The sequence below is a fragment of the Hemibagrus wyckioides genome, linkage group LG18 (genome assembly GCF_019097595.1).
Source record: "Hemibagrus wyckioides isolate EC202008001 linkage group LG18, SWU_Hwy_1.0, whole genome shotgun sequence".
In the NCBI taxonomy this organism is placed as follows: Eukaryota; Metazoa; Chordata; class Actinopteri; order Siluriformes; family Bagridae; genus Hemibagrus; species Hemibagrus wyckioides.
Window position 1 is genome coordinate 14547020 of NC_080727.1, and position 26306 is coordinate 14573325.

General features: G+C 38.9%; 2 protein-coding genes across 5 annotated transcripts in view; both read right to left on the reverse strand.

Annotated features, from left to right (window-relative positions):
- Positions 1–9051, reverse strand: part of myo7ab (myosin VIIAb) — a 51446-nt gene extending 42395 nt beyond the window's left edge. For both annotated transcript variants that reach the window (XM_058415711.1, XM_058415710.1), the window contains exon 1: positions 8631–9051. The gene's annotated coding sequence lies outside the window, so the exon portion shown is untranslated. The remainder of the gene's footprint in view (positions 1–8630) is intronic.
- A 1194-nt stretch (positions 9052–10245) lies between these two features.
- The window catches only part of capn5b (calpain 5b), a 48220-nt gene continuing 32159 nt past the window's right edge, over positions 10246–26306 (reverse strand). The window contains exons 7-14 of one of the 3 annotated variants that reach the window (XR_009207244.1): positions 25524–25601; positions 23842–24037; positions 23088–23210; positions 21961–22157; positions 21720–21841; positions 20452–20588; positions 17680–19270; positions 10246–17003 (exon numbers count right to left, since the gene is read on the reverse strand). Coding sequence is in view for 2 of the 3 variants with exons in the window: in XM_058415727.1 (XP_058271710.1) it covers positions 19088–19270; positions 20452–20588; positions 21720–21841; positions 21961–22157; positions 23088–23210; positions 23842–24037; positions 25524–25601 (1036 nt within the window). In the remaining variant the exon portion in view is untranslated. Of the gene's footprint in view, positions 19271–20451; positions 20589–21719; positions 21842–21960; positions 22158–23087; positions 23211–23841; positions 24038–25523; positions 25602–26306 lie in introns of all 3 variants that reach the window. The other 2 variants (XM_058415727.1, XM_058415728.1) reach the window with 2 other exon arrangements.

Below are 26306 nucleotides of genomic sequence, written 5' to 3' on the forward strand. Positions count from 1 at the left end.
TAAATAAAGGTTTATCATGGACAGCTTAATTTCTCTGGTGCTCTATACTTATTAGCTTGCCGTTTAGCTGTATCAAAAATAGCGCTACAGTGCATCACTGAGGCAAACTGTATCTTCCTGTAAATTCTGCCTTAAAACATTATGCTATTACAAAAATTCTCTCCAGAATAAAATTCCCAGAATAAAGCACTTTCTGTCCTAGCCAGGGCTGAAACAGATGTAAAAGTAACCATTGCTCTGCTCTTAGCCATGACAGGGATAAGAACAGGAGCGAGTCACATGACCAAGTCTGTCAGGAGCTTGTGGCACTAATCTCTTCTTTGTTTACTACTTACTTAGTACACTTAGTGGAAGACATAATTAAAACACAGCACAGATCAAGTGACTAAACGCACTTCTACTCCACTGACCTCTACACCTACCTCGAATCAAACAGCTATAAAGGCACTGTTAGAAGTAATGAGCAGGACTAAAGCTTCATCCATCGGATATACCCTCTTATTCCTAATTAGGGTCACGGGGGTCTGCTGGAGCCTTATCCCAGTGCACATAGGGTGAAAGGCATGGGTACATGCATCGCAGTTTATCACAGGGCCACACAACCACACACACTCATGGGCAATTAAGAATTACCAATCAACCTGATTGATTTTGGACTGTGGGAGGAAACTGGAGTACCGAGAGTAAACCCATGCAGACACGGGGAGAACATGCAAACTCCACACAGAAAGGCCCCTGTTCCTGAACCCAGGACTCGAACCCAGGACCTTCTTGCTGTGAGGCAACAGTGCTGACCACTAAGCCACCGTGCTGCCCACTAAAGCTTCACATCAGGACAATATCTGATTGATGTGAGAACATGTAGGACTCACTCAGTGCTACCTGCGCTTGTTCTTTGTCATTCATGCACCGTTATTTTGGTTCTCGGTGCCAGGCATGTCATTGGTTTGTTTCTCTAATGTGTGCACCTGTCCTGTGTTTACATACACTATATTGCCAAAAGTATTCGCTCACCCATCCAAATAATCAGAATCAGGTGTTCCAATCACTTCCATGGCCACAGGAGTATAAAATCAAGCACCTAGGCATGCAGACTGTTTTTACAAACATTTGTGAAAGAATGGGTCGCTCTCAGGAGCTCAGTGAATTCCAGCGTGGAACTGTGATAGGATGCCACCTGTGCAACAAATCCAGTCGTGAAATTTCCTCGCTCCTAAATATTCCACAGTCAACTGTCAGCTGTATTATAAGAACGTGGAAGTGTTTGGGAACGACAGCAACTCAGCCACGAAGTGGTAGGCCACGTAAACTGACGGAGCAGGGTCAGCGGATGCTGAGGCGCATAGTGCGAAGAGGTCGCCAACTTTCTGCAGAGTCAATCGCTACAGACCTCCAAACTTCATGTGGCCTTCAGATTAGCTCAAGAACAGTGCGCAGAGAGCTTCATGGAATGGGTTTCCATGGCCGAGCAGCTGCATCCAAGCCATACATCACCAAGTGCAATGCAAAGCGTCGGATGCAGTGGTGTAAAGCACGCCGCCACTGGACTCTAGAGCAGTGGAGACGCGTTCTCTGGAGTGACGAATCGCGCTTCTCCATCTGGCAATCTGATGGACGAGTCTGGGTTTGGCGGTTGCCAGGAGAACGGTACTTGTCTGACTGCATTGTGCCAAGTGTAAAGTTTGGTGGAGGGGGGATTATGGTGTGGGGTTGTTTTTCAGGAGCTGGGCTTGGCCCCTTAGTTCCAGTGAAAGGAACTCTGAATGCTTCAGCATACCAAGACATTTTGGACAATTCCATGCTCCCAACTTTGTGGGAACAGTTTGGAGCTGGCCCCTTCCTCTTCCAACATGACTGTGCACCAGTGCACAAAGCAAGGTCCATAAAGACATGGATGACAGAGTCTGGTGTGGATGAACTTGACTGGCCTGCACAGAGTCCTGACCTCAACCCGATAGAACACCTTTGGGATGAATTAGAGCGGAGACTGAGAGCCAGGCCTTCTCGTCCAACATCAGTGTGTGACCTCACAAATGCGCTTCTGGAAGAATGGTCAAAAATTCCCATAAACACACTCCTAAACCTTGTGGACAGCCTTCCCAGAAGAGTTGAAGCTGTTATAGCTGCAAAGGGTGGACCGACGTCACATATAACCCTATGGATTAGGAATGGGATGTCACTTAAGTTCATATGCGAGTCAAGGCAGGTGAGCAAATACTTTTGGCAATATAGTGTATGTGTCACATTGAACATTGCAAGCCATGATCAAATTTGTTTTGGTTTATGTCTTGTCTCCTCCGCTTCAGTGTCAACGCTTGTTGCCCTAATGTGTCCCCTGTTTTGAGTGTTCCCTTTGATTAGTCTGTCCAATTAAATCCTTGTGTGTCTTGATTTCTCTGCTAAGTAAGTATATATGCTATGCACCTAGACTGAGCCTTTTTTTCTGCGTGTTCATGTTTTTGATCTTTGCTATGTTCCCTGTTTTGGTCTTGCCTGCCCTTGTTTGTTGATTTGCCTGACCTTGGATTTTGATTTTCTCTTGCGCTTTTGTGAGATATTGCTATGATTGTTTTTGAATTGCGTTAAATATTCTCCATCTGCATTTGCATCCAGTTTTGCAAATCCACACGTGACCGTCTGGCTTTTCACTTTGTACCTCTTTTTACTTTGATTATGAATTTTATTTTTTGCTGTATGCTCAAGTAAAAGGACACCTGTGTTTATATAATTCCCACTCAGTGACAAGTAGAACTTTGATGCAGACTTAAAAAGCTATTCGGCTAGTAATGTTTTGAAGAGATTTATTCTCACCCTTTATGTAATTTCATGAAGGTAAAGTGTAAGGGCAGGATGAGGAAAGGATTGAAAATGTTTTAGTGAAAACCTTATCAGCACATGAGTGAATGTGAGGCTATGATTCTAGACAGTTTGACCAAGTGCGAGAAGGTAGCTTTTGAAATATAGCGGACTGAGGATGGAACCCTGAGGTACACCTTGCTGAATGGCCACAGGGTATGACAGTGATCCTCTGAAAAACACCTGCTGTAACCTGGAGATTTGTAGGATTTAAATGGGTTTGTGATATTGTATAAAAACCTGCTGTTTTTTATTTGTAGTGGAAATGTGTCCACTGTACAGAGTTCTGTTGAACGCCACAGCTATCTGTGGGCTGGAATTAAAGAGATCACAACCAGTACATTATCTCAGTGTCATAAATTTAAACAATAACCAATTTTCCTGAATCGAAACAATGTTATAAATGTTAAAAGGTTTAAACAACAACTTAAATGAACTGAAAATGTAATGGTTATGATGTTGAGGATATAAAACTGTATATATGATGTATGATAACATCTAGCTGCCTCAGCCTCTTAATTTGCATGCAGATATTTGTTTGGCAATGTTGTATTCAAGGACATATGCATGTATTTACACATATATTTTTTATTTTTATTTTTTTTTACCCTGCTGTTTGTTTATACCCACTTTCAGGAGAATATCTAGAATCTAGACTATCCAGAACAAGACGTTTTATTTATTTATTTCTGGGGTCATAGTGGTAGGGTACATACAGTATATAAATTAAAAAATTAACTAAACATCTGGTTTAGCCCATGTCCACATTTCAATCCAGACAGAGATACTTTATTTAGAGCACTAAACACATGCTACATATACAGATAATGGGACTGATTTGAACTACTTCTGTATACCCACTACATCTAACAGAAGATTTCTGAATGGTCATTGTGACTTTTTGCTACATGTTCTCTGTGTGTGTTCTGTAATTTGACCAGCAGCATTACTACATCTCTCACAACACGCATCAGCTGGTCTGAGGTCTTTAGGGCTTAGTCACATTCCTAGGGATAAAGCTGCCGCTAATTATACAGACCTCTAATTTACATATTTCTGTTGAGTCATTTCCCTATTCAGCATTGTGCTCTCACTCATCTTAATGGCTGTCAGTGCAACCTTCTGTCTCACTGGAAAACAATGATACTGTTATTGTAAGCTGGTCAGCTCAATGAGAATGTGGCACAGTGCAGTGACTGTAAGACAAACAGCATTTTTGGATATAAGCCGAGACATATGCCATGTAACATGCAGTCTTTATGGTATGCCTGGTAAGAAGATTAGCTTTAGCCCTTGTGATGCTGAGATTCGACGTTGTGCTTTACATTAATCTGATATGTAAAGAATTGAAAGCAGAGTGGTTGTTAAATTATGTTGCTATTATGTTGGATATAAAAAGTTTACACACCCCTGATATGATTGCAGGTTTTGGTGATGTAAAAAAATTAAAGCAAGACCACAAATGTCAAGTATTTTTCCACATTTAATGTGATATAGCAACCAACAGAAATGTTTTAGGGAATAACTTGCATAAGTGTGTGCACCCTTTAACTAATACATTTTATAAGCACATTTTGCTTATAATACAGTCCTCTGTTATTTTAAGAGTCTGTCAACTTAGCACATCTTGATATTGCAAGTTTGTTCCACTCTTCGATCCAGATTTGTCAAACAGCCCTTTTGAAATCATTCCACAGGTTTTTGACTTGGAGCTCTGACTCAACCATTTCAAAATGTTGATCCTCATTTTCTTAAGCCATTCCTTTGTTGAATTGAATTTGTGCATTATTTTGTTATTGTTTTGGAAGGCTGAATTATCAATAATCTTATGCTGCCTAATAGAGGCCTGCAAGTTCTGTGTTAACAGAGATGTACATTGATCAGGCATAACATTTTGACCACCTGCCTAATATTTTGTTGGTCCTCCTTTTACTGCCAAAACAGCCCTGACCCGTCATGCACTGTGTATTCTGACACCTTTCTGTCAGAACCAGCATTAACTTCTTCAGCAATTTGAGCAACAGTAGCTCATCTGTCCGATCGGATCACACGGGCCAGCCTTCGCTCCCCACATTCATCAGTTAACCTTGACTGGCAATGACCCTGTCACCGGTTCACCACTGTCCCTTCCTTGGACCACTTTTGATAGATACTGACCACTGCAGACCGGGAACACCCCACAAGAGCTGCAGTTTTGGAGATGCTCTGATCCAGTCATCTAGCCATCACAAATTGGCCCTTTGTCAAACTCACTCAAATCCTTACGCTTGCCCATTTTTCCTTCTTCTAACACATCAACTCTGAGGACAAAATGTTCACTTGCTGCCTAATATATCCCACAGGTGCTATGATGAGGAGATAATCAGTGTTATTCACTTCACCTGTCACTGCTCATAATGTTATGGCTGATCAGTATATATATATATATATAGTATACTGTATAGTGCACTATACACTATATAGCCAAAAGTATTTGGTCACCTGGCCATCGTTGGATGTGGTTCTTCCCCAACCTGTTCCCACAAAGTAATTTCCCTTTACTGGAACTAAGAGGCCCACACATGTTCCAGCATAACAATGCCCTTGTGCACCAAGCGAGCTCCATAAAGACATAGTTTGCAAAGTAAGAACTTGGAGTGTCCTCCACAGAGCCCACTGAACCCCACTGAAAACCTTTTAACAAGGTGTCCTATTTTGGTAATGTCTCTGTGGTGAACCTTTGACAATGAGAACCTGTATATGCTTTGTAATCTCTTTGTAGACCATGGCTTTAATAGAAATCTTAACGCTACAGCATGGAAAGAAATTTTTAACAATTGTGTACTTCCACCAGTGTGACAACAGTTTAGGTTGGAATATCAGATATCTGCATACTTGTGACCATATAGCATACAGTTAGTTTAAACCTTTGCTTTCTGGCTCAGGTAATCTTTCTATTTTCAGACTGGTTGCTAACAAGCACTTAGTTTCAGTGCTGTACTTTAAGACAAAGATTGTTGATCTTGATCTGGAAAACCAAGGTTTGCTTTTTGTGGATAATGGAGAACAGAAGTCTAGCATAGCCCCGGAGTTTGGAATCTTAAGCTAAGCATTCCCACAGTATGGAAACCAAAAAAAATCTACTTATAGCAAAAGTTAATATTGACTATATGCTACAGAAGAACTTAAAAAGTAGGTTACGGGTTAGATGATGAAATGTACTGCTTGGCTTGTGTTTTGTAACAGTAATTTTGTAACCAAGGAACTGACACATATAAGCAGATTTTCAAAACTAAACCTCCAGAGTTCCTGAGCTCTTTCATAAAAAAAAAATTGAACAAATGCCACCAACATTTTCCATGCTTTTCTAGGATTTTCGTATGACAGGGTTCCCACACATCTTTTAAAACCAGGAAACAACCTAACAATGACCTGGAAAAGTGTAAACACCTAAGATAACGCATGCATTCTAAATAAAACACTTAGATCACAGTGCTGTTGATGTCTGGAAGATTGATTCATTAATTAAAAAACAGCAGCTCTGACAGTAGTGTTTCAAATCCATCCATTCTATCCAACACAGGGTCACAGGGAGCCTGGAGTCACAATGGGAGGGACACCCATACACATACTCACACACCCATTCACACACAATTTAATGATGCCAGTCAGCCTACAATGCATGTCTTTGGACTGGGGAGGAAACCAGAGTGCCCAGAGGAAACACCTGGAGCTCAGGGAGAACATGCAAACTCAAGGCAGTGACGGGGCTCGAATACCCAGACCTGGAGGTGCGAGGCAAACATGCTAACCACATGCTAAGATGTTGCTGACAGGCAAACAACATTCACAGGGAACTGTTTAATCTAAGATTAGTAATAAATAGATTAAAATATGTGTTATTGTTTAACAAAGAAATATGAGTGTCATTGTTATAGTCTTATATTATATTATATTGTTATAGTATTGTGAAATGGTCTGTCATTTATGGAATGAATCTCCAGTATTAGCACCTCATAATGGACTGAAAGCTCTAACGCTCTAGGTTTCATATAAACAAACTGCATTTTTCTGCCTTATTAGTGTACAGCTGTGCAATAAGGGAAGCAAGTATATGTATTTATAAATGGGCAAATTGTATAATGTCATTTGTTGTTTGTTTTTTTAAATCAATGGCAAATTGTTGTGATATAATAATCCTAGTCATCAAAATGCTGGTTGATTCCGTCAGATTTCATCAGGGATTGCATGTTGTCAGATGTGAGACATAATGTAATATACTCTTTTATAATGAACAGCTGTCTGAAAAATGAAATGCTGGAAAATGATTTTCAGAATAATGGGAACCAGTGAATGTGTTTTATTGCTGTTCATCTGTTGCAGGCTGTCCTACTGCAGACAATGTCTCAGGCACTGCCAAGAAATGTGACAGCTGGACTACCATTCATAATGCCATCCTACAGCCTCGGCATCTTTTTACGTCAACCTTTTATCCTTCTGCACCAAAGAAAGTCTGCACTGTGCCTGTGTAGAAAGTCTAAATGGATTTCCGGAAAGTACTTTTTTAAAAAACGAGGTTTTCTGGTTGTAAGAATGTTATGCGGTGAATAACCTCGGTGGCTAAGGTTCTACAGTATTGATTGAAAAATTCAAGTCCCAGCACCTCCAAGCTGCCACTGTTGGCTCTTAAGTAAGGCCCTTGGCTTCAGGGGCAGTTTATTAAAGCTGAATTTAACTCCAACTTCCTTCCAGCCTGGGATTTGCAGGGAAATTCTCTTCATTGAACTGTACACAGGGACGAGAGCTGCATTCCGTCAAAGTCCCAGAACAGATATACAGTACTTTTTGTGGAATTATTTGCTGTTCTTTTTTTATGTCACACAATAAGATATCATTTACAAATAAAGACCTTTTTATCATACAACAAGCTAATCCTTCTAAACATAAATAAACTTGTTATAGTATTGCTCAATATACTTGTTATAATATTTTCCTATAATAACATGCCCTGTTCCTTACATACAAGACTGACTCACATCTGCACACACACACACACAGTTCTTCAACCCACTATGATTTGATTCTTGATGATTTTCCCCCAAAAAAGAGGGAAGTGTTTTCAAAACACATCAATTTACTAATGATTGAATTTTTTTTTAATGAATGCTGCTTCCTATCCATTTCAAGTAACTTTTAATGCTCAAGTTAGTTCATATTATTGCTGATGCTATAACAGCTATAAACATTCATATCTGTTATCATCTTATCTGTTTTCTCTCTTTCGAAGTTAATAATACAAAACAAATAAAAACATATATTGTCATATTACCAAAAAACCACAAGATCTGTTAAACTGATGATGATTACAGTGGAGACTCCTTCCTTAAATATGAAAGAAATATCTCCTTACACAAAACTGAATAATATATATGTGTATTTGTTAAATAACAAAATGTTTTTATTTGTTTGTCATTAGGCTTAGATTATCCTCAGATGTGCGATTTGCTGCTTCTGTTCTCATAGAAAATGATTCAGCATCTTCTGACATCTTGAACCAATCAGATTCAAGAATTCACATCACTGAGTATATAAGAGTGATCATCCTCTGTAGGTGTGAGAATAAATAAATCAACATAAACATATGAAAGCCTCATTTTAAGCTGGTAAAGGGTCTGTGATTGAGGCCTGGTGTGGTGTGGAGAATAGAAAATAGCAGTAAGAGGCTTTGAGTAAAGCCTCAGTAGAGCATGTGGTGCACTAGGCAGCTTAAATCCTGCTGCTGAAAGTTTACTTACCTTTCAAACTGACAGATTTGCTCCTCTCCTCTTCCTTTCTCTTCACTCCATTGCTTCCTTTTGGTCTTTCTCTCTTGAGGTAAACACTCGAGGTAAGTCCACAGGTGCAGGCACAGGATGAACACCAGCTCAGGACTGAATCTCACTCATCCATCAAACTTCTATCCTGTCCTAGTGCATGTGTACACACGTGATACACACATAACTCCTCTTTCTTTGTCTTTTCTTTTTTTTGCGTGTATGTGAAGAGTTGAACCCGGTACCTGTTGCTATAAGATGCTGGATCCAGCAGCAGCAGCAGAGCATTGATTCGCTCAGGGCGTCACTCAGCCCCACTCATGATCCTGATTAAAGCAGGGAGGGCTTAAAGCACACGCGGAGCCGCCAGATTGAACAGCTGATACAAAGGTCTACCGGTCAGTACACGTCTCTCACCCACTGCTTCCTCCCTCTCTCTCTCTCTCTCTCTCTCTCTCAGATTGTGTCTGGGAAAAGGTCAGTGTTTTTCCAACTAAAAATGGAAGCTGGGTGTGACTGATCTTATCAATGAATAACATGTTTAGGGAAATGACAAGAGTCCAGAACAACGTCACACACAACACACTATTACAATACAAACAATTGAAAAGGCTTCTGTGGAATACTCAATGCTGATTGGACAAGAGATTAATATGTTATTGTTTCTAAATTAACAACTCACAAAGGGACTTGTATGGCACTGATACTAAAAATGCTTACAAAAAGGTACTGCATGTAAATGTTTAAAGGGTGTGATGGTTTTGTATAATGAGAAGATTATTTAAAGGAAGAAGGCACCAGTGTCAGTACTTTGTATCAATTTTCCATCATTGGAACAGAGGCGTTTGTGTTTCCTAGTTTCTCAGTAACTTGACAAGCTACATTAAAGAGAGAGAAAGAGAGGCTGATGAGTGTTTATACTGTAGCTGTTGTAATGTAAGTGATAACGGGAACGTGGTTTGCCGAAACATTCCACATTGTTAATGGATTATAAATATCAAATGATGTTAGTAGTTTTCGTTAAAATCAATCAATCTATCTATCTATCTATCTATCTATCTATCTATCTATCTATCTATCTATCTATCTATCTATCTATCTTCACATCCATCCATCCATCCATCTATCTATCTACCTTCCCATCCATCCATCCATCCATCCATCCATCCATCCATCCATCCATCTATCTATCTATCTATCTATCTATCTATCTATCTATCTATCTATCTATCTATCTATCTATCTATCTATCTATCTATCTATCTACCTACCTACCTACCTACCTACCTACCTAAACCCACCAACCCACCCGTCCATCCATCTATCTCTCTATAGGTGATCTTAATATAATTGTTTCGGAATAAAAAATCCATACCTGTATTAACCGTTTAAGAACATCTACAGTGTTCTCTTCACTCCAAGACCTTCATAGCTACACTAGTCTTATAGCTTTAGTGCTATAATGTGTGCTAAGGTTAAAAATAGTTTCAGTTTCAGTGCATGTTTAAGCAATCATTAATATAACAAATGAATAGTTAACATAATGAGGGAATATAGAATAAATGATTTTTAATATTTTATTTCAAAGTCATGCCACAAGTTGACAAAATACAAAATAGAGAAAATAAATACTTCGAGAGTAAATAGAAAATAACCACAGTGTAACCCAGGAAATACACAAATAAATAAAAACACACTGAAATGTACAGAAGATACAGATCTTTTTCAACGCATATAATCGATAAAGGTAGACTATTGTTCAGCTTAACACAAAGATTTTGATGGACAGATATAAAAGATTCAACAAAGGCGTATAAAATGTTGCTAAAAGAGACTTGTTATAAAGTTCTCAGCATCTGCTACCATATATAGAACGTCATCATGCAAGTTTATATCAGCGCCACTTTCAAGTTCAACGTCGGCAGAAAAATACAAGAGTATCACAAGCTCATTCTCTGGATGTCTGATTTGTCGATAAAGTTGTGAATTAGACAAATTATAATCAATACTGAAGAAGAAGAAGAAGAAGAAGAAGAAGGAGAAGAAAACGTCACATTCTCTACAAGCATTCTCTGAATCTTAAGGCGATGCCGCTCTGTGTAGCTTAAGGAATTCAGACATGGCACATTTCACCATTCGGGATGGTTTTGTCCGAGCGGAGCTTCCGGTTAGTCACAGTACATGCAGCGATGCAGGCCGGAGAGCCAGTGCATCCCAGACAGAAAGAGAGAGAGAGAGAGAACAGATGGGGTTGTGCTGTTCAACAGAGTAGGGATATTACGGTTTGAAATATTCACGGTATAATAACCTAGTCTAAAAATAACACGGTTTCATCATGTCACAGTATTAACTGATTATTTAAAAACACACAAGCTAAAACTGTAGTTGAAAACTGAAGGAGAAATTTATTACGGTTTCTCTGTAAAAAGTCTTTTATATCTAAAAGCCATTTTCTGTAGAGATTATCCTACACATGGTCACAGGGAACCTGGAGATTGTCCTGGACTCGGGGCACAAGGCAGAGGACATGCTGGATGGGATGCCAACCCACTGCAGGCCACTATCACACACACACACATTATAGAGAATTTAGCAATGCCATCCAGCCTATAACACATGTTGGACTGGGGGAGGAAACCCATGGAGCATGCGGAGAACATGGACAATCCACACACACAGCATGGAGGCAACCCCCAACCCCTGAAGTGCGTACACAACCCCTAAGCTACTGTTTAAACAACTCAGAACTGACAAACTCAGAATCCTTGAATTGTTCTTAGAAAGCCATAGATATAAGCTGCAGAGAGAGAGACTATAAAGAAAGTCAAAGAGGAAAAAAAAAGTGAACATGCTAAAAGTAGCAGCAGAGGTAGCAATGTAACATGTTTACAGCAGTAACGGATTATGTGCCCTAATGGTTTTTAGTGCAGTTGCGTCCCATGCGCGGAGAAAAGGACGTCCAGAACGGATGAGAACCACTGGAGTAGGGACCTCGACTACACAGTAACACATAAAAAGGTAAAACTTTTGAATCAGCCTAACTGTGAAACCGTAACAACCCTAATCAGAAGCGAACATAAACCCCCAGCAGTGGCGTTCTGCCTTTAGTAGAAATGTTGTGAGTGTTTAAAAAGGGTTTTTTTTTTTCTTCTTCAATTTCAAACTTACAAACCGCTGAAAAGTTTCATCACACACATTAATGCAGATTAATATCTTCACAAAATTGTTCAGTAGTATTCAAAACATCCATGAAACTGGATGTCCAGCAGGCCATTTTATGCTAAATATATTAGTTACAGCCACATACAATCACTCATGCCTGGCTGAAGCTGAGCAATCAGCATACACATGTTCACATCACTGACCACCGGTGCAAAGCACATGCAGCGTAAGCTCAAGACCTGCATGTGCAAAGCTGCAGCAGTGTCCGTATCTCCGCGGCACAAAGACCACGTTATGGCATGAGTCTCATCTTGAATGTGGGACACTGTAGAACAGTCTGCGTTCGTGTGGCTGTAAACCTGCGCCTGGAATACGGACGTGCACAGAGCTCGCACTGAATTTTAGCATCGTGTTAATAAATGTGCATTCCTAAATATGTTCAGCAAGACTGAGACACTGTGGTAAAAAATAAATAAATTTAAAAAAATTCAACAAAAAAATCTGTTGTGTTAGCTTTACAGTCTGAATGCTGGCAAAAGAATTACAGAGAATTCAAATAATAAATAAATAAATGAATGAATGAATGAATGAATGAATGAATGAATGAATGAATAAATAAATAAATAAATAAATAAATAAATAAATATTACACTCAACTCATAAAAGAATGGCACATTAATCACCTTTGTGGCATTTACACAAAACAAAATCAACCCAAAGATGTGAAAGACAACAAAACAAAAGTGCATTTTAATATTCCTGCTGAATAAACACAGCTTCAGCATGTGATTCAGTGTTGAATATGAGATGATAGTTGTCTCCGGAGTATAAGACACGTAACTGTATTCATTGATCTTCTCAGTACAGATTATTTCTCTTCACATATTAACCTCAGTAAGCAAATCTGTACAATTATGTCATTTACTATAACTATTAATTTATTTAAATTTATTTACTCTTATATAGAATATTTATTCTTATATAGAAAGTTCTTTATAGAACTTTACATCCACACATTTATTGTATTAAAACTATCATGGAGTTGATATTATTTATAGGCCTACTTTTACTAGTTTTGAGTTATTAAAGTTTGAATAAAAAAACCCATTCAATTCAAACCAGCTAAAATCTCCAATATGCTAATAAGAACTCTAATAAATGTAAGAATGGTAAAAAAATTTTTTTACAGACCCAGCTATTAAAACTCTGGCTCTCTGCCATGGCCACATTTCTATCTATTTATGCACTGACTAGGCATAACATTATGACCACCTGCCCCGCGCCCCGCTATATGACCCGTCATGCACTGTGCATTCTGACACCTTTCTATCAGAAAAGGTTGTTAACGTCTTCAGCAATCTGAGCAACACGTTCCAGCTTTCGCTCCCCACATGCATCAGTGAGCCTTGGCCACCCATAACCCTGTCGCCGGTTCACCACTGTTCCTTCCTTGGACCACTTTTGTTAGATACTGACCACTGCAGACCGGGAACACCCCACAAGAGCTGCAGTTTTGGAGATGCTCTGATCCAGTCGTCTAGCCATCACAATTTGGCCCTTTGTCAAATCCTTACTCTTGCCCATTTTTCCTGCTTCTAACACATCGACATGCTGCCTAATATATCCCACCCACTAACAGGTGCCATGATGAGGAGATAAACACTGTTACTCACTTCACCTCTCAGTGCTCATAATGTTATGTCTGATGGGTGTATATGTATATAATATACCTTTATTACTGTGTGGATGATACCACAGCTGTCATTTAAAAAAAAAAGAAAAAAAGAAATTGTAGCCAGACTTCAGCTTCCAGTCTCCATTCTGTGTAAAATGTCTCTCAGAATTGAGTTGACAGGCTTCAGGGTAGCTGTTTTTTTTTTTTTTGAAAAAGAATATTGCAGAATTACATCCAACAATGTAAGTAAGCAGTATGTGGTTATAATTAAACTAAGAGCTGAAATCATTTATTGTAATTAGTAACTAGAAAAATGTATATAAAATAAAATATAAAACACTTAAATGCTTATACTGTGTTACTGCATAATAGCAAATAGGTGTACTCATTTATCTCTATTTATAACAATATAACTAATAATACAAGATGGTATTTTAGAACTGCACTGAAAATGGTTTTGGAAAACATCTTAAACTGTTTTAATACTGCTTCATTAAAAAAAAAAACACACACACCGAGATGATTTTACTTTGCAAATATTTAGAAGTAAGATCAATAATGAGTTTGGGAATTAATACAGGGTTTAAGAGGGTTTGAGTTTGGAAATTAAGCAAGTTTAGTTTCATAAACCTGGCAACCCTGATGCTAGATCTGTGACATACTAGCTGTTTAAACATCAGTGCAAATATGTCAAAGTAAGATTATTCATCATTTTTGGGCTTAATACAGGGTTTAAGAGGGTTTGGGTTTTAAAATTAAGCTAATATTGTTACCCATACCTGGCAACCCTGATGCTAGAGCTGTGACATGCTAACTGTTTAAACATCAGTGCAAATATTTCAAAGAAAGATTTATCATAATTTTGGGGATAAACACAGGGTTTAAGAGGGTTTGAGTTTGGAAATTAGGCCAATTTTGTTACACATACCTGGTAACCTTGATGGTAGATCTGTGAAATGCTAAACTGTTTAAACGTCAGTATACTAAAGAGAAAGTCGTATAAATGTTACTGGCTTGTACGTATTTAAAGCTAGAACGCTTGTACGCATCAGGCCTGTGTAAGACAGTGCTACCTTTAGCTTGGAAATGACCTAACATCAAAAATACAACAGGAGTACACCCGGGGAAAAATATTATCTCAGCGGAAGTGAAAAAAATAAATGTTGTTGTTCTTGTTCTTTCGGCTGCTCCCTGCTTGGGGTCGCCACAGCGGATCATTTTAGTCCGCATGTTTCGATTTGGCACAGGTTTTACGCCGGATGCCCTTCCTGACGCATTTAATCCGGGCTTGGGATAACACAGAGAGTTAACTTTTCAGTGGCTGGGTTTATATTAACAACAATAAATGCAGTTATATAATAAGTTCTTGGTCTTCTCATTTATCAAGTGCTTGATAAACCCATAAACAGTGATTTTCCTGAAATCAGTCAGGGATTAAGATCAGCGCTGTAGCAAAGGTTTCGGTTTAAGGAAGCCATTTTAGGTTTAACAAAACAACGGTACATTATAATGACCTTAATTAATGCAAGAATAAAGTGTTTTTTTCTTAAAGCAGAATAACTCTAAGGTGTGTCTTGTACTCCGGAGTGATTTATCCAAATTCTAATTTCTTTTTAAAATTCTCACTCTATAATACAGGGACAGATAAACTGTTAACCATCTTCCCCTGATACACTTTTTTTAAACATAAAATCTCAGTAAGAACTTCCACAATCAATTTTCTCCTAATTCACTATCCTCTAAATCTATGGCTATTCTCTAACTGAATGAAGTCACATTATCTCTGGCTGTCTGGTTTAACCATTATGCCTGAGGACTAATCTGCTTGGCATGATTATCTCTCTTACTCCTCACATGCAACACTTATCACTATGGCACTTCATGCTTAAACTATTGAGCTAACCGGTCTGACCCCCCGTCTCCCAGCACATGGCCCTTCAGACTAAGAGCTGTATTCAGAGTTGGCTATTTAAGTCCAAAATTAATGTCAGTATTCAGATTTCTGGCTAGTGAAGTCAAATTTCCTGGGCTCCCCATTCAGATCCCTCTATGCTTTTGATTTTCAGGTGTATGAGCACCTAAAATGGGCTTTTCATTAGCATTTAGACCACCAGCTTTAAATATAAGGGATTCCCTGCAAATTTGGTTTACTTTTATAATATGGCTTTCACCCTCGTTATTCGGCAGTTTATAAAATAGCACTTGATCCAGCACATATTACTGTTATTAAAAAAAAACAAAACAAACGACAACAAAACAAATCCTTAAATATCGCCACAAGATACTAAATTGTGGTCATGTGCAACTCCAAAACAACCCTGACTAGTCTTTAGGTATCTGAGATCTGAATACTGATGTGTGTAAGTTCTGTAGTAACTCTTCTGTGTGCTCAACTCTGAATACAACCCTAAGACAGAAAATCATTAAATCTTGAAGTTTTCATGTCCCTATTTACTATAGGCCACAATGCAGAAGCTAAATAAATGAGTGACAGCTAGCTGCAGCGCCGCAGAACAACCCACGCTGGGACAAGCCTCTGTTTGTACTCGGAAGAATTAACCAAACTATTCATTTGTGTCCTAAAGAGTATTTTCAAGTATGCTAGTGTTTTTTTTTAATCTTGAAATGACTTGCTGTAAGTACATAATTGCACTTATTAACTACAGTAATGAGCATCAGTAAGAGGATGGACATTTACTGGACTAAAATGTTGATTTTACAATACAAACCAGTGTTGAATTTTATGCTGTGAATGCATATTATAAATTCTTTACAGAGGCTGAGAAACACAAAACAAACAACCAAAAACACAAGGACAATTCAGACAAACTGGAAAAGGTAGGTATAGTTGGCTAATAGAATTCTAACTACTTGTTTTTGTATTTGTTGTTTTGTTTTCAGATTTTTTATTTTGTTATTTTATTTTGCTTTTGTTATTTTGTTTTCTGATTTGTAATTTTGTTATTTTATTTTGTTTTTGTTATTTTGTTTTCTGATTTGTTATTTTGTTTTCTGATTTGTTATTTTGTTTTTGTTATTTTGTTTTCTGATTTGTTATTTTATTTTGTTTTCTGATTTATTTTGTTATTTTATTTTGTTTTGTTTTGCACTTCTTGACCACCGTAATTCTCCCACATAAACACAACACAAAAATCAACACCATCATCATAGTCTGTCTGTTAAAAGCTTGCAAAGATTCATCTCAGGTACTCCGAACATTTAATATCTGGATAATACTGACCAGTAGTGGGTGACAAATTAAAGGAAAATCCAGCATAAACAGTCAAGAGCATAAACAATCAGAAAAACTTCATTCAGTCATAGATTCTACAGAAGTACTTCCAAAAGCTATTACCTCAGTTGGAGTTCTGATGATGACGATGGCAGATCGCTCTCTAACATGCCACTCCATCTTCCACAGGTGTTCAACGGGGTTGAGATCTAGTGACTATGAAGGCCACAGCCTATGATTTACCTCATTTTCATCCTCATCAAACCATTAAGTTAGCTCTCATTCCCTGTGGAAGAAGGCAGAGTCATCCTGAAAGAGACCACTTATAGAAATGTGGATAGAAATGTTTCAATACAGGATAAAGGTGATTAGTCTGGATAAGTTTGTATTGAATTGTAGTGACTTTTCCTTAGAGCCAAATCATAGCAGTGAAATAAATAAATGCTCATAGAACAAAAGACTTTTTCCTTTAATTTGTCACCAGTCAATAAGTTTTAGTTAAAATAATATAAAATGTTATATGCAATAGTCGAACCAAAGAAATGTGGCTCATTTTAGGATTCTGATTACATTTTTGATTACATTTTACATTTTTGGCCATGAAGTTAGCCCCGCCCCCTAATGAAACAGGGGTACTTAGCTCAGCCCCTTTTCCTTAAATGGCAATTCATAAATCCTATGTATTTTCAGCAGAAGGGCTGGGGGCTAGTCAAGGTATAGGGACAGCTTGTCAATTCCCCTAATGCAATTGCTATTATTAGACACTAACTACATGCTTAATATTAATCTAGCTAGCATTATGCAAGTCAGCTAGCTAGCTAACATGCTGGTGAGGTAGCTACCATTAGCTTTGGGTAAAAAAAAAACAGCAAAGATGAAATCAGAAGGCATTACATAGTTACTTTCTGTTTAAAATGACATATGGACTAAATTAAAAGCCCATGTTTAGGTCTGTACTTTACTTTTTTAAAAGCGCAGTCTACTTTTGTCCAAGCACAAGCTTCTTTTGCCCAGCCTGGATCTTCACATCATTAGTGTCTGGGGCTGCAGCTAGAAACATAAAACATCCTAATTTTCCATCTTTTCTTGTGAAATAAAAAACCCCAAAAACAAACAAAAAAACAAAACAAAAACAAAATACATCTTAAGACAACATGAGGCATTGTGCATAAATAAAAAAAATAATAAAATGTCCCCTTTCAAATAATGGAAAAAATGACTTATTTTAACCAATATATGATTTGATAAAACAGTTCAAATATTACCACCATAACACAAGCAACTAAAACGCTAGCAACACATAAGCTGGTCATGGCAGTAATATAAATAGCTTTTTAGTAGTTCATATTAAAAGGGCACATCAGCAATTGGAAAAGACTGTTAAAGAGTCTGCGGTTCCTAGAGCATTAGTACAGCACCCCCTGGTGGAGTGGAAGAACAGTTCTAATAGGACTCGCATCATGGCACATGCTGTTTGGCAAGAGCTGATGAGACCCAGCAGTCTGTCACATCATGTCACTGTCTCATGAGTGAGGTATACATGCAAAGTGTGTATACACATGTCCATCTCCTACAGATTGCTCTCCATTCTGAAACACTGCTGGAATTTATGAAGTTTGTTTACACATGCATGACCTTTGAAGGGTCGTCTGAAGGGGTTTATTCGGGATTAGCATACGCTCACACATGCATGCGCAAACACACACACACACACACATACACACATACACACACACACACACACACACACACATAAGCTGTTCAAATTGTCACGGTCTTCAGGCAGTGGCGTTACTATGGAGATGGAGGCTGGGTGGGCTTTTGGTCCCCGGAGGCGGCTGGTCGTGGGTGATCTGCGTGCCCCTGTTTCTTGGTATTGTTGCAAAGCTACACCAAGCATGCTGCTGCACATCCAAAGATTTTGAAGAATACACACAATTCAGAGGCACTCGAGTCAACCTCATTGTTGTTCAGAAAGCAGGTCGAGTGGGTCATGCGCTATCCAAGGCATCCAAAAGTGGTTTCTTCCATAAACGGTCTTCAGCAAGGTGAGATAGTAATGCAAGTCTGAACTGGTGGGAATGCCATGAGGGCGCACAAGAACTGAGGGAGGCAAGAACTGATTTTTGTTGAGGTAAGCAGGTAGCGGGTAACCATGCGGCTGATCGCAAGACGAAGACTCCGCAAAGGCCCCAATACCGAACCGACCTCATCTGCTCATGCACAACTAATGTGTAGCCCTTATGAATACTATGCGAGTGCTGCAAAATGATATGGGTATTCAGCGAGGGATGAGGAATACCTTGATTGCAGGCCATCGAGAGAGAAGAAGGTAAGAGGTAAGAGGCAGGGGTGAGGTTCATTAAGGTGTTAGATGTTGGTCAGTGTGGTGCAAGTGATCAGGCGAACGGTCAGCATGCCGGGGAGGTCGTTGTCTTGGCGGCTGCCCTTGTCTCTCAGGTGAACAATGTGCTGCTCCTGCCGATCATTCGGTTCACTGAATAGGGTCACCTGACCCAGGAAGGTGTCTACAATCACATTCTTATTGTAGATCTGTCATCATCATTGGTCAGTCAGAGGACGCAAAAGAGAAAAGAAGCAGATTGAGAAATCAGAGGTGAAAGCCAAGTGTAAGGGTACATACCCACTTGCAAGTTTGCCATGCTGTGGCCCATTTATTTCAAAAAGAGCTTGCACATTTCATGATTTGTGGCACAGCAAAATCTCACTCACTATGTGGCTGTTAGAACCATCAACCATGTCAACCAGAGAACTAGTCAACCTTTACTCAATAGACTGATCTTTTAGCTCACAGTTTCCCAGTCTGGTCCTGGAGTACCCCCGTTCTGCACATATTTGGGTTTTCCATTCTCAAACTGATCCAATTAATCATCTAATAACAAATGCATCCTGAGTAGAAGTGGGTGTGTTTGAGGAGGGGAAACACTAAAACGTGCAGGACAAAATGTGCAAGCTGAAAAATCCTGGTGGAGCTGGTCTAGCTGGAATACCATCTTTTCTGGCTGGTATGTTATTTTCCTGATTTCTTATTACATGACTAAAGTGATCAATAAAAGCTGCCAATTTTCTCATTGTGTTGCTATTGTCAAATAATAATCCAAATAATCCAATAATAATCCAAACTTATCTGAAAAAAACAAAAAAGTAATCTACATTATAGCATTAGCAGTGAAATAACATTTCTTTACTACTTCTGCAAGGTCCTGTGGTATTATATATGCCAAAATGAAGCGACTCTAAAACTCTTTTGATTGTTAAAAAGGGAAATGTTTAGTTTAAGCTAGCTAGGTGCAGTACTGTAAACTTGCTATTAAATAAGTTAAATGGTTGTGAGTAGATATAAAAATCTAGAAGGTTAGGTATCTAAGGAGTTAGCTACTTTCACCATATAAAATTAGCCGCTGTTACACTTTTACATGGCTGTCCCCTTTGAATTAGCTAAAGATTGCCTTCTTAACCATAGCTTTAGCTAGCTCAATAACTAACTAGATAGCTAGCTTTGATGCTGTCAGAGTGAAGCGCTACATAGCTGAACTTAAACTTATGCAAATTAATCTGCCACAGTAATCATGCAAAGGTACACAATTGGGCAAAACATAAGGTGAATTTTAATTTAACTAACCAAACCCATAATAAAGATAAATAATATAAAAACTATATTAAATATAAAATATAAAACAAGAACAGAGTAAACAGAAGAGCGTCACACTCACCTCAATGTGAATTCCTTCTTTTGGCTTTTTGCGATAGAACACCCCCTTGATGTCAAAGTTGGGGCATCGTGTGTCCTTATGCACAGGCGATCGAACTTTCTCCCCCTCACAGGTGATAATCACGTATGGATCAGAGGCTGGAACAAGACGTCCTACGGTCATGTATTACTTTTGCAATTTGTGCACTTTTTCATGCTAATGCAACACCACAGCTACTGACCAAATCCGGAGATATGGCTGAACGTTAATGGAAATGGTGCTAGGGACAGAGTGGTTTCTATTTTTGGCCAAAATTAGCATTTACACCTGCAGATAAGAACATCAAGTGTAAGTCCACTTACAGTGAAGGACAAATCTTTGGACATTAAAGTGTGATTGTACTGAAAGTTTGTGGTGATTCAGAAATATGAGAGTCTAACACCTATTAGAAACTGCAGATTGTTAGACAAACTGCATTAGAGTAGAATAAATCTAGGCAGTGAGTATAAAAACAGGCACATTAGAGGTATCAGGCTGATTAATAGTTTTGGCGCCCTGGGTCTGGGTGTCTGTGTTTCTTTAGCAGGAGAATAATTTATGCTCACTGCCGCTAAGATTCAGTGCCTCTGCTGTTTATGTCATTTTGTGTCTTGTAGGGAATCAGGCAGGTCGGTGTGTACCTTCAAGAGCTCCCTGCTGGTTTTAAGCTCAGGAGAGAAGAGGATACACGAGAGCAAGAAAGGGAACAAGAACTCACAGGCCCTGACTTACTAAAAAAAAAAAAAAAAAAACATGCCAGCTGATTTATTAACAGGGTCTACAGAGGATTATCTTCTTCATATGAGCAAAACATCTGTTTTGTGTGTTTGCTGTAATAAATTTCCAATTTGTATAGGGTGTATCTTCCTAAAATAAATAAATACAAGGTTCCAATGCCTCTCACTGGTTAAATCTCTCTTACAAATGGTTATGCAATGAAGAGTTATTGTGTGTCTGTGGTAGCTGAAGTGCAGCAGTAGATGAGCTGCATGACTGGCAAACACTTAGGAGGAGATCTTTCACCATTTAGTTGTCATTTTGCTGCTTTCAGCGCTCTGTAAGCATTAGCTTTTATGGAGTTTTGTAAGAATCACTTAATGCAAATCTATTCCATGAACATGCTTGGTAATTTACTGCTCACTGGCATTTAAGATGCACAAAATGTAGTTCAGTTTGGCCTATCAAAATAGAAGTACCCGTCTGAAGAGATGATCATTTTACATGGTTTTATGCTGTGTGTGTCAGCTTACCTCCGTTAGAATCTTGTCCCTGCAGCCCCTCAGCACTCAGCACGTGCACCTGAGTGACCAGCTGAGGATATCCACACATCCCAGTCCAACACGTCTGAGGAGGCTCGTCCAGGGTCAGCTCTCTGTTCCAACACAGAACATCAGAACAAACCGAGCAATTAACACTGGATGTGAGATTTCATGGAATCATTAAAGGATTCGAAACAAAAGTAACAAAGGACGCATTAGCAGTTAGGTTTACTTGCAGTCTGAAGGCACATCTGTGAATACTCGGAGAAGGAAGTCTCCCTGCTGGCCAGGGTCAAAGGTCGTGGGGATGATGACATAGCGGCCCTCTTTCAGCTCTTTCCTCAGGAAGACGCAGCGAGAGTTGATGTAGATGGAACCTGCGACTTTCTGCTGGGCCGTATGCATGCGGTACTTTCTGTTCAGTTCCACCTAGAGGCAAGAAGGTTGTAGAGACGTGAGGGCTTGCACCTATCAGTGAAAGAACTGTGTTGACGACCTCATTAAAAACGTTTATGTCTCATATTAAATCACACTAGCAGTTGTGAACTATGTTACAAATAATCATTAAAGCTGTTTCCCATCTGCTGAATCTACATATGCCCTTCGGCATAGCTAAACAGACATGTTTGTGGGGGGCGGAGCTAAATTCCAAGCATGCATGCATGTGCAAATCGAGTTGATGAAATGCAGATGGATATTTTCAACAAATGAGCAATCCTTTGATTCGATAAAGCCACTTATGTTCTGGTTAAAACTGCAGATTTCATCAGATACAAGCCTTGATTTTCATTTACAGCCTTCTATCTTAAGTTGTGCTTAAACTTCAATAAAGCTGATTAAAAATAAGCATGTATTTGGTCATTAAACAGATGGATTGACAATCATTTCTTTTTTTTCTTGAAGCGCTAGCAAAGCTTTCTTGTTCCCTTTCCCTTGACTAACGCTTGCTGGGGCTCTTTAATCCAACTTCCCTGATGTTAATTATGCCACAGAATAAATGAGGCTCATAATCAACACTTCTTTTTAATCACATCAATAATTAATCCATCAAATTATATAATCCATTATATTTCTCTCGCATGTTTCATTCAACTGAATCAACCTGAGTATAGTGAGAGTCGACTGGCTGGCAGCCAGTACCTCTGAGTCAATTATCCTTCCATCCAAATGATAAGATATACATCATTTATGATGCAAACATAATGTAATGTATCAGTGCTGCTTCAATACACAGTTAATAAAACTGCTGCTTAATTTAAAAAGGAGTCATTTCACCAAAATGAAGCTAATATACTAATAGTTAGGCTGTAATGGCTGGTAGGTGTTTACAGTGTATGTGTATTGTTTATAGTTCAGTACCCGATGGATGTCGAAGCCGATAGCCAGGTTTTCTCCTTTGCCTTCTTTCGGAGTTGCTCTTTTCTCTTTCTGCTGCAGGCAGATCAAGACCTCGTCCTCCACCTTCCTCACGTCGAACACGTACTACAGAGACGACGAGGTACTTTTAAATCCACTCGAAATGTCTTTTAGATTATTATTAATACACATTAATAGATCAGTTTTAGGAACATCATTGAGGATAAACGCTACTCCTACAAAAGCATGGATGTACCTTTGATAAAGAGTTGCGATTGTACCAAATTATTTCTGTTTAATGTATGGGTCTGACTGTGCTCTGAGGGTGTTGGATGTTTGATGTCTGGTATGTTTTTTAAGCAAAGCCTTGTTCCAGACTTGTTCTGATAAACCTTGGTCTTCATGATGATCTCTTCCAGAAACAGGTGTATCATTATATTTAGACCACATGATGCTTTAATTGCATGCAGTTCGATCAACTCCATCAGCTAAGTACATGACTTCTGCTTGAAACTGAGCCTGGATTAATCAATTTAGGAGTTTCACACCAATGCAGGGCGAATACTTATGAGTTATGAGTTATTTTGTATAGTTGCATGATATATATCAGTTCGGTTAATTCGCTTCCAGGTTATTGCACTACAAAATGTAAAATTTCAAAGTGGGTTGAATACTTATGCAAAGCAAGTGTACATTGACATTGCTTATATCATGTTGAAGAAAATGTGTTTAGGACAGCAAGTACAGAAGCACAGACCTGAGGGTTCTGCAGGAAAGTGGCTTTGTGATTGATGCATCCTCCTGAGCGGTTACGCAGAGGGTCGTCTCGGTAAACCCAGGATCCTCTCATCACCTCCTCCTCCCAGGTCTTATGGATGCTCAGGTAGGACGTGTTGATGAGCCGACACAGGATGAGGTCAGTGAAGTAGTGACAGAAATCCTCAAAGTTCATCCTGAGTGCATGATCAGAATCAGCAGGGAGTTTTTCACCGATCTCGAGTTTTGCTTTCGAATAGTTTAGTGCTGCTTTAAACATTTTTCAGCCAAAAAGAAACCTACCCCAAATGATCTGGTTACATCTGATGCTGATGAAGCTAACAAGCATTTTCATTTTCTCCCACAAAAAATCTTAAACCTCGTCTACTTCTTTGGTGATGTCACATGGATGTTGTGCTGATGTGGGTAAGGACACATTATGATCTATAAAAATAACCAAAGCTTTACCATGTACCTGAACACTGAGGTGCTGTGGTGGCAGCCATCTTAGACAACCAGAATCATGCTTAACCTCAAATCTGATGTCATTTTACTTCCTAGTTTCTGTGTCCCACAATCAAAATTGAGAAGAAGAAGCCTTTGTCACATAAATGTTACAGCACAGTGAAATTCTTTTCTTTACATACACCAGCCTGTTAGCAATAGGTCATAGCTGATCCCACACAATCTATATCTGGAGATCTTGGATTGCTTTTTGTCTCCGAGTCCAGATTAAATCATAGAGGCGATCGAGCTTTTGCCATAGCTGTCCCCAAGCTCTGGAGTAACCTGCTGGTATCCTTTAGAATGGTGTCATCTCTTTCAGTTTTTAAATCCATGCTTAAAACCTATTTATTAATTTAAAAATTTATTTTCACTGGCTTTTAACTAGCCATTAACCTCCTTTGTTTCTTGTGTGTGTCTGGTGTTTCCTTATTTGGTACACTCGCTTTTGTACAGCACTCAGTGGTTTGTAAAATCTAATAAACGTGATTGATTGATCGATTGATTAAGTGATTGATTTATTGCTTGAAATCTATTGATTTCGATTTAGATCTGAAATGAGAAAACAGTGACAAGCGCGAAGGAAAAACTCTCTGACCTGACACGAGGAAGAAACCTTGAGACAAATCGGGATACCCAGAGGGGATAATGAGATTATATTAATTATCATTCTACAACTATAAACTATATAATGAAGCATACTGTAGAAAAGATGTTCAGTATAAGCATATTGTGAATAGGAGTCCTGGAATGAGCACAGGACAGTCTTTAGGATTACACAGCAGTACGTAGGTTTTAATCTCCAGCATCAAAATCAGATTACAGATCATCACAATGTCAATTATGGAACAATTTTGGGTGAGATAGACTTATTAGCTAGACTGGTCTGAATGTGTGTGGGAAAGACGGAAATTTCCTATTTGCCTGAACCATTTCTTTATATAACAGTCAACTCAATAGAGATCGCTGGCAGACGCCCCCCCCCAAAAAAATCAACTTCAAGGAACTTCAAGGCCATAGTCACGACTGAATGACATGCTAATGGTGAGGATTTAATATCGTGCACGTAGCTATTCTCATCTCAGAAATAACAGAGAGTAATACTCCTTTCAATATCAGTACTGAATAGAACACTTTGTACATTTCATGACTAAAGCAGAGGATAAAAAATATTCTCACCAAAACTCTCCGTCATCCTGCACAGTGACACCCAGCTTCTCCCTCTCGCTTTTGCTCACCTTATTCCATTCCTCTGAGCTATAACACACATCACACTCATCATATATCTGATATCTGTTCAGACAGCAAGGGATTAGATCACACACACACACACACGCGCCATGTCTCTGTCTCAGGGATTTCTGAAGCACTGTGATATTCTCATCAAACCCTCAATTAATATTTCATCTGCGAAAAAAAATATGAAGAAAGACTGCTTTCACCTCAATAACATTTCTCTGGCTGCATGGTAAATAATTCAGTCCCATATAACCAAAGCGGAGCGGTGGCTGACCTGAGGCTGAACACGCAAGAAAGATTTCCCTCGAATTGTAATTACGTTTCCATTTCACACCCAGCCGCTGTAGGAGACGTTTAGGCTGTCATAAAACAAGCAGCCTGTCATTTAAATGGATAATATGAATATCTAAACACCCCTTGAACTTTTCCCTTTTCCCCTGCAGGTGCTTCCAATTTTATACCCGCCTGCCTGCCTTGATATCTCAATTTCACACCAGCCGGCGATAAGAATAGTCACTTTGGCTGTGTGTTATTTAGACAGAACCTGTCTCAGGGGAAGGAGGGAGAATGAGACGGATGATTTTCTAAATAGTGTGTGCACACGCTAACATTGTTTTCAGAGGCAAAGCATTTAAAATATATATTTTTTTGCTTTTGATTAATAGTAGAGCATGACTACAATAGGCTGACCATTAAAAAAACTGACTTCCTGGGATTTTTAAG